Source organism: Solanum verrucosum, unplaced genomic scaffold (genome assembly GCF_900185275.1).
Source record: "Solanum verrucosum unplaced genomic scaffold, falcon-dt-bn FXZP01000100.1, whole genome shotgun sequence".
Taxonomy (NCBI): Eukaryota; Viridiplantae; Streptophyta; class Magnoliopsida; order Solanales; family Solanaceae; genus Solanum; species Solanum verrucosum.
The window spans coordinates 340,110-350,028 of NW_026020254.1; the positions used below are offsets into that span (position 1 = coordinate 340,110).

The 9,919-nt window shown below is 33.4% G+C and overlaps 1 protein-coding gene across 1 annotated transcript; it reads left to right on the forward strand.

Annotated features, from left to right (window-relative positions):
• The first annotated feature begins 1,181 nt into the window (after nt 1-1,181).
• On the forward strand, nt 1,182-6,151 carry LOC125833170 (probable trehalose-phosphate phosphatase 2). Its single transcript, XM_049512312.1, has 9 exons — nt 1,182-1,336; nt 4,350-4,536; nt 4,741-4,881; nt 4,962-5,033; nt 5,126-5,251; nt 5,348-5,404; nt 5,504-5,605; nt 5,689-5,907; nt 5,990-6,151. Exons 2-9 carry the CDS (start codon nt 4,354-4,356, stop codon nt 6,134-6,136), a joined length of 1,047 nt encoding a protein of 348 aa, XP_049368269.1. The 5' UTR covers nt 1,182-1,336; nt 4,350-4,353; the 3' UTR covers nt 6,137-6,151.
• Nucleotides 6,152-9,919: the final 3,768 nt, after the last annotated feature.

Consider the following 9,919-nt stretch of genomic DNA (forward strand, 5'->3'; position numbering starts at 1 on the left):
GATATGAAACATGAAGCATGTGTAAGAGAGACCTAGATACAAGGGCAGTGTGCAGTTGTACCACTTAAAATAAAAAACCTTTTTTCTACTTTCCTCTTTTTTTTTCTTTTTTTTTTTTTAAAGTCAAGGTCAAATGTTAATAAACAACTGTTAAAATACAAAAATGTATCTGTCCTTTATTTATGTCTTTATCAACCCTCTTACTAATTAGTACTCATTGTACTTCTCCGATTTTCTGTTCCATTTTATGTGACATTATTTTCTTATTTATTCATTTAGAAAATGTCATTTTACTATAGTTAAAAATAAATTTAGTCATAGATAATTATCCTTTTTATCTAAGGATTATTTTAGATCGTAGGTTTTAATTTTTTATTATGTAAATAAAATAGGAAAAAAGGATAAATATACCCCCGAACTATCGTAAATGGTATGTGGATATCCTCCATCATACTTTTGGGACATTGGTTCCCCTGTCGTCCAAAACTAGAGCTTATATGCCCTTCACTCTAATGGAAGACTAAATAGGGACACGTGACACAATTTTATCCGTCGATCCGATATTTAATAAATGTCGGGTTGGTGAATAAAATTATAACACGTGTATGTCCGTTTGTATAAAGGGTATATATGTTCTAGTTTTTGGACGGCAAGAACAACAATGTTCCAAAAGTATGATGGAGGGTATCCACATACCATTTTATGATAGTTTGGGGGTATATTTATCCTTTTCCCCAATAAAATAATTTTGAAAGAAAAAAAATACTCCCTCCGTCCCAATTTATGTGACTTACTTTCCTTTTTAGTCAGTCCCAAAAAGAATGACATATTTCTATATTAAGTAACAATTTAACTATAAAATGTCTATTTTACCCTTAACGAAATGAATTACAGCCACACAAATTTCTATCTTTCATTTTAGACCACAAATTTCAAAAGTCTTTCTTTCGTTCTTAAACTCTGTGCCGAATCAAACTACTTCATAAAATGAGACGGAGGGAGTATCATTTATTTTATCATTATTTACCGGGCAAGTACGTTAATTTTGCGAGTATAATCTGAAGTACTTAATAAATTAATAATATTGACATTGATAGGGGTAATAAATGTAAATAAAAACCTGGTGTCATTATAGCAAAATCACACCTACCCACCACCCACACCCTCCCCTACCCCTACCCCCCACTAAAACCCTTCTGCCATCTATATAAACTCCCCTAAACTTCTCCACTTTTCCTTCCCTTTTCTCCTTCTTCTCTTCCGTTCATATTACAATTTATAGCTCAACAGTAACAGTTGCTCAAAATTCTCCCACAAGTTTCTCTGTTTTCAGCACGTAAGTTCCCTTTCTCTCTCATTATCTTCTTCTTCTTCCTGTTTACTGATTCCAGTTATTGAATTATTCGATCGGTAACTTATCGCATTCTCAGGTGCGATTGCCAAACGCTGCGGCCGTTTTTTTTCGTTTGTTTTGTATCTGTCTGTTTATTTGTCAAATTTTGGGATAGAATACGGGATTTGAACCTTTGGACGTAAATTTATGCGTCAAACAACTGAGCTATTAAAATTCTTGGTTTATACGGCGGGGATCGTTGTTCTAGTGATTTACGGGCGTGTTTTAGTGACTAAAATAGGTACGAAAAAGCAGTTTGGTGTTCGTTTTTTGTTTTTTAACCGGTGAAGCAAATTGAGTTCTCAGTAGCTCACGCGCGTGAGATATAGTTGCTTGTTTTAACCATCTGATGTTGCCGTTGGTTGTCACGCGCTAGATGTAGGAGTTGGATTGATACCGTGAGGCTTTTTCGGTTACATTCACCGGCGGTTACGTGTGGTATCTGGACTGTACACGTGTATTATGCTAGGGTCCACAAACTTGACTGGGCTAGGGCCCATTTTTATACTAGCTATTCGCAATAGTAGTTACAATTTCTATGATTTCTCTGAATATTTATTATTGGCCGTTAGGTCGATGCGATATAGATTGTGGAATCGGACCCAGTGACCGACCTTGTTAATATCTTTTTTAGTGTTTTACGTGTTAGATGTCACTGTTAGTGCTAAATCATAATACCTGGAGAGTTAGGAATTGACCTTCTCTATTTAATTTGTATATACCATACATCGTGTTTCCTTGGCAAGAAAGTCGTTAAATATTTGAAAATTAAATGTGATACTATATCGGAGCATCTAATTTCTTTATTTTCCTTACAATTACTATGTCGATTAATTAATCATTTTAACTTAAACTATTTATAGCTTTTTTGACTTGGTCCATTGTATTAGTTGAATATGTTACCTTAGTTATTATTATTCTATATTATATTCAACTTCTAGGTAGTTTCTCTAGTGTCGTCTCATGTTGTGTGTATGTCCTTTTGTGTAGCATCCATAGTTTTTTTTTTTTTATAGTTTTAAGTCCTTTTCTTACTGACATGGATTGTGATGTTAATGGTGAGACTATTTCACCCTTAACTAGAAGTCTCGAGGTTAAATTTTAGATATGGAGAAAATTTTACTGGAACGAATGAAAATAAAAAAAGAAAGTTGTTTTCTTAAGCCTTGTCTAAAAGATGTTCCTAATGTGTCAAGTTTATAATCCTCAAAAATTACCTTCTAGATGGTTTATGATTTTTTTTCCTCCCTCTAAGCGACACGTAAATCTTTTTCTTTTTTTAAACCCTTTTTATTAGTTGGAAAATGGTCCTAAAGACTCTTTGAGTCTTGGTTTCAATTTCGTTTTCTTGTTCACACATATGTTTTCAAAAGTCAAATCATTCACTTCCTTTTTTTTTTTTTTTACACCTTTTTTTTTATTTTTACTAATATAAAAAAGTGTAGATTCCATTCTCCTTGTACACGTCTCACTTTTTTACGTGGCAAGGTTTGTATGTTCGGTTTCATGTGAGTATATATATACATGCAACCAAGAGCAATTCTGTGGGTCGGATGAATTATATGATAATAATAATAAAGTGTTGGTGGTGGCTCCAAATGTAGAAAAAAGTAGCAAAACTAGTGGCCCTAGTACATTCTGTTGGGTCCTAGAATGACATAGAAATGGTTAGATACCCTGTTCAATTTACATGACATTGTTTAATTGAACATGAAATTTAAGAAATAAAGAAATAAATTTTAAAAAAATTTAGTGTGTACATAGTTTTGCTCATACCTTAAACTTGTTCTAATAGATCCTCGGTCGTTTTCAAAGGAGACTAATTAATAAGAAAATACAGATGGAGAGTAGCTAGTAAATTTAAACTCCAACTAGAGTACTTATTAGGAGTCTAATCATTCTTCAATTGTTTATTATGTTATGTGTTGCTGTCTTAAGTATTAAAGCAGGGTTGAAAACTGACAAATTTAAACACTAGATTTTCTGTAGAGGAATAGCTCTGACTAAAGTAACAATTAATGTTTAGATTATAATATACATAATTGTATAAAGCACAATCAACGCCACAATTTGTGTTACTACAATAATTCGTCCTAGTCCACATTCTATATGAATATTTGTATTTATCACAATTATTTTCTCCCAACTTGAATGACCTATTTTATTTCCATTTAAATCATTTTTTCCTAGCTATCTAGCTGTAGCAGTTTGTTCATTCTACTTATTGTCTTTTTTAGTTTCCAAAACAGGTGGCAACTATAAAAAGCATAGAAATTGGTAGTTATAACAAAGCCAACGGTATTAACGCATTAAAGTTTGCAATTTTTTATATTTAAAGAAATTGAACTAACATTAATTTTTGTCGGTGTGTGCTGAATCAGTTTGATTAAGACCTTAACTCTAAGTAGCTTTTAAAAAGTTGCCATGTAACGTTGAGTCACCAAATAGGACTTTAATATTTGATTAATGTCCTTTCTTTTTACTTCCTTTTGTCTTCTTCTTGTTTTTATTATGTTAGTTGTTTTCAAATCAAATTATTGTTATAGCGACCTTTCTTTAATAATAATAAAAAAAGACATATTTTAAGTCTTGGAATCTCTACTAATCATTTACTTACACATGTATTATTATTTTTTCGTCTCCCTAATATCTTATGCTCCAAATTATTTGTCACTAGTAACAATCTTTGAAAAAGACTTTATTTCTATTTTTTTTTTTATATACAATCTCTACTTCTTAGTATTCTACTTTTATTTTTTTAATGAAACGTTTATGTATCTTCACCTAACATATTCCAAGTTTAAATATTGATAAACTTGCTTGTTCCTGATTTTATGGGATTTCAACTCCAATTTACCTTTGATTATTTTAAAGACTTGTAGTTGACCTTAATATTTATTCATTGAATTTAAAACAATTGATTACATATGTACTTACTTTTTCTTTTTTTTAACAGTAAAATGAGAGAAAATTTGACAAGGTGGTTTTACCAGGCTATGGGATTCCAGAATGGGCTGGCTAGGACTCAAAGAATTGAGTCCATTTCAAAAGCAACTAAGCTTAATAAGACTGAGCCCAAGGAAGAATCTAAGCCTGCTGACCAAATGGACATTTCTACTGATGTCAAATACATTTCTTGGTTGGTGAGTAGAACATTTTTATTCTCAATGTTACATAATAAAGTGTACGTACTAAAGTTATTGAGTTCTGCTGAATCTGTTAGTTGAACTATAGTTCCGTCCCTAGTGCATGGTATGATCATAGCATTGATAAGAAAGCAAAACAAATAACTAGTCATTTTATTTTGCCTAGAGTCTCATTTGGAAGGTTTTTTTGTTTCATTTCAGAAAGAGCATCCTTCAGCATTAAGCTCTTTTGAGGAGATGATGGACGAAGCAAAGGGGAAATGGGTTGTAGTGTTTTTAGATTATGATGGGACTTTATCGCCAATTGTGAATGATCCTGAACGTGTCTTCATGTCTGATATGGTAATTTATAACTAACCATGTTGCTGTCCTCGTTTAATTTCTTAAATTGTGGCATTCTAATAGCATGCATTACAATGCAGATGCGCTCAGCTGTAGGTGATGTTGCAAAGCTCTATCCAACAGCTATAATAAGTGGAAGAAGTCGACAGAAGGTAATTAAACGAATTACTTTGATCTCAAGCCAAATTATTTATTTATTTTGTTCATAAAATGAGTGTAATATCTAATTTGTTGTTTGCATTAGGTTTATGGTTTTGTAAAGTTGGATGATGTGTTTTACGCGGGGAGCCATGGGATGGACATAATGGGACCTGCAATTCAAGCTAATTGTTATGATGGAAAGTACCAAAGCAAGGCCCTTGATCAAAAGGTTTATTTGATTTCCTTTTAAGCCCAAAATACATTTGATTCCCTATAGCTATAGTACTTATCTTATCTATGTGTCCTCTATTATTTTATATTACAGGGGAATGAACTCACTGTCTTTCAGCCTGCTCATGACTTTCTGCCTTCAATTGAAAAGGTTGGTTAACATCTCAATTTGTCCATCAAGGCTTTTAATTTTTTTATAAAACATTGTGTTGTTGATTACATAATGCTTATAAAATGTTCATGTATGTAGATGTTGAATGAGTTGGAGGAAACAACTTCGGAGATAAATGGAGCTCTGGTTGAGGACAACAGGTTCTGCATCTCTGTTCATTACCGGCATGTCTTACAAGAGGTACACGATCAAATTAGATTTTATTTCAGTTATAATCTGCCAAGTCATGTGCAGGATGTTGAATTTGTATTCCAAATTTTCAGGATTTGGGGCTGCTGGAAAAGAAAGTTCAGGCACTAGTTGCCAAGTACCCTGATTTTCATCTTACAAGGGGTAAGAAAGTTATAGAAATACGTCCATCCATAAAGTGGAACAAAGGCGATGCTCTGGTTTACTTGCTTGAGACTCTAGGATTCACCAACTCAAGTGATGTTCTCCCGATTTACATAGGGGATGATAAAACTGACGAAGATGCTTTTAAGGTACGAGTCTATAATTGTTGTGTATATACCCAAGTTTGTCGTATGACATTTACTAATAATAATGTCTTAATAATTTGTGCAGGTACTTAAGTGTAGAGGACAGGGGTATCCTATTATAGTGTCTAGTAATCCAAGGGACACATTGGCGTCTTACTCTCTGCGTGATCCATCTGAAGTGTTGTCCTTTCTGATGCGGTTGGCCAGATGGGGGGAGGTTTCCGCGGTGTAGATTGCTTATGAAGTGGAGCTGTGACGGATAAGTTAATTATATCTATCCAATATACAGTTTAAATATATATATATACAAGGTAAAACTGAAAGGAGTGGGAGCTAAGGTATACAAGGCGTTTTTTGTGGTCTGCCTGATATGCTCCCATTAGGTTTACAAAGTACTAGTAATATTATATAGAATGAAACTGCAGTTGGGTGAAGTTTTTTGCATCATTTCCCAATTACTGCAGCTTATCAATGGAAACTTTTGAACTTTTTGGTTTTATGTCAAGTTTTTGTTGCAATGCAATGGTTTTTCACTTCGATTTATGTTACTAGTTGTTGTTTCTTGCACTTTGATTATCATGTTATATTGTTGAAGTTATTGTTCAGAATGTTTTGTTTTGCTTTCATTTTCGTTTTTTTTTCTTTTCTGGACCGCAAAGATTTAGTAGTTGGTGCTTAAAATCTGCTTTCATTCAGTAAAGGGAAACAGGTTGGTGTTTTACCAACTGCTTTCATTAAGCTGGCCGTCTCATAACTTGCATACTTATTGGGCTTATCGGTAATACTCAGCCCACTTTTTTATTTTTGTTGGTAGAATCCTTCTTCCTTTTCAGTAGAGTGAAATGGCCCAGTATAATTTCTCTTAAAGGCTCAACACTATTGTTGGTTAACTTACAAAAATCTCACTAGTTTAGGAGTTAATTACTTAGATACATGCTAGTTTGCAGTATTATGAATCTTATTAGATTTTGGTGCATCTCGAAATACATGAGTTCAAAATTACGTATAGTTTATTCTAGATACATTGTATCTAAGTGGATTCGTATGTATCTGAGATATATAGGCAAATCTCACTCGCTTTTCTTCCATCTCACACGTCACTCTCCTATCTAGCTAGCGTATGTGGTATCCCATGTACATGTAAATCACACCAGTCGTCACCAGATACATGTATCTTGTGTGTATGTAATGTGATTCGTATGTATCTGTGATACATAGACAAATTCGATGGTCTCCCTCATGTTCTCACTGGCCTCTCCTTTTTTCAGTGTATCTGGTAGCAAAAAACATGTGTTTAGATGTATCTGACTTGAAAAATGGAAAATGAATGATATAAAATTCAGTAATGTCATTTGTAATTTAGTCATCCTTGATCATCTATCGTACTCAAAAAGAAAACAAAATTACAACAACAAAAAAACCAAGCTTAGGCGTAGGACTATTTCAGCATAGCATCTTTCTGCCGTTCGAGTAGAGGCAACAAATATTGAGTCGATAAGCATCCGGCCAACAAGTATATACAATTGATAAATCATCGAAGGATTTCGAATTATTTTTTATTCGATCGGCCAGCATTAGGCACGATAAATTCCTATATAAGTCTAATTAATTTGTTTGAAGCATTGATAGTAAGGTATTTTAATTTCTCATTGAACATTTGTGAACTTAATTAGCAATGGAGAAAAATGCAACCTTGCCATTGTTGATAATATTGGCACTATGTTTTCAAGTTATAATAGCCACTTCAGATGAAATTGAAAAAATGACCAATTTGGTCATGCACAGAAGGCTAGAGGATACTAATTGTGTTTGCTATAATTGTGGTAGCTTTCAATGCTATTGCATAGGTTGTTCTTCTGAATTTTGCTGCTTATAATTAATCTCTTATGTATTGAATCATATCTTCTTATAATATATATATATGTTGTGTGTTGATTTATGTTGGTTGGTTGTATAGGCGGAACTAGATCAATTTGAAGTTTACTAATTTTGTATCAATAGTTTATTTTAGTTTTGGGATTTCGCAATTAAATATATGCAATATTGATCCCTAGTTGGCCATAACCTACCGTGTAAAACATGGCATGTTTTGTCTAACTATGTTTAGATGTGGTACTTATATAATATGGTTTAAATAAGCTTAAATATTACTAGTATCTTATTTTTGTTTTGTGTGGAATAATTTAATTTTGAATCGTCATGATATTGATATTCCAAAAGAAACGTCAAAGTGCATGAGGGCATCTAGAGCTGTAAAAATGGGCTGGCGGCTAGAGAGTTAAATGGATTGGGACATGCTGGCCCTTTTAATTAAAGAGTCTGTAAAATAGCAACCCAATCCAACCCTAAGCGGGCCACGGGTTGGGACAGATTGACCCTTCAACCAAAAAATGGATAGCATTGCCCTCTTAGAAAGAGTACGAACGTTGATGTCTGATGAACACAACATCGATACATACAAAAATTCATTCATGGATTACACATACTTCAGTGAATATTTACAAAATAAAAACATAATAGCAAAGATACAATATTCATAAGATTCATGCGAACAAAAAACATTACATGATCACTATTTTCATAAACAAGACAATAAAGGAGAAGTGAAAAATTAGGCATAAAAATAAAAGTAGAAGAGGTCAAAGTTTCATAGTTATAATGGAGTAATGAGTTTGGGCTAATAAGAAAAATTAGTGGACTAAAGGCCCTAAAATGTAAAAGATATGTAAAGAAGTTAGACTTGATTTTATATTGATATTTTAAAAATATTTATTGACAAAATCTTAATAAATAAAACACTACTTAAAATATATATAATAAATATTTTATGTATAAATTTTAGGAATCACATAGTTTTAATATGAAATTACAATCTATCCCTATTTAGTTTGTAATTACATTAATCCCTGAAAAAGTAAAACAAACCAGATACATAATATGTAGCTCAGATACATTATAAGATAAACCAGATACATAATATGTAGCTTGGATACATTAAAAACTAGCTCGGATACATTATAAAATAATTTAGAATTAGGAGAGAAATAAGGGATTTTAGAAATAGAAGGGAATATTAGAAATAAGGTAAATATAAGACAGGTATTTCAGTAATTTTTTCATATTTGTAAAATTCACAGTCCACGGGCTGGCCTCTGAGGCTTGCGGGTTGGGCCTCTGAGACTAGCGGGCCAAATGAGGCTGGGCTAAAAAGTCTCGTTACTAAATGGTCTGAAAAAACTAAGCCCAACCCCAGTTAATTCAAGGGTTGGGATGGATAGGTCTAGTGGGTCAAGCCCATTTTGACAGCTCTAAGGGCATTTATGACTCTTTCAAAGTTTTTAATATTGTTCCCACTATCAACTTTTATTGTTTTGTAATCTAATGCCTTAAAGAGTCATTTAGTCTAATACAGAGGTGTAGTAATTAATTACAATAACTCTATCTTTACGTCTCAAATAAGATAATTAAAGAACTTTTTTTTGGGGGGGGGGGGTATTCACTTTATTTGATAATCATGGATTGGAAAAAAAAATCATCTAGTTGAGAAAAATGAACTATTGCTTTGTATAATGTATAAAGTTTGTATACAACAGACTAATTATGTAACACCCCGTATCCGAAACAGACCAAAAATGTAGATTTTGAGAAGTTACAGGTGCAACCCATGGTTGCCATCCACGGACCGTAGGTCAGACCACGGCCCGTGTTGGTGGTCCGTGGTTCACCACGCAACCCCTCCCCAAACCCATCTTAGAAAATCGGCTAAGTCTCGACCCACGAACAAACCCACGGTCCGTAGGTTAGACCACAATCCGTGGTCTGTGTCCGTGGATCAAGACTCTTTTACCCAGCCTCTGACATGAACTATGGTTGACCAGCACGGACCGTCGTTCAATGCACGGTCCGTAGGTCTGACCGTAGATGAGGGTCAACAGCCAGTTAGAGGAAATTGTTGATTGGGTCAACTTCAAATGGTCATAACTCTTAGCACAAAATGAATTAGGTGTCCCATGAA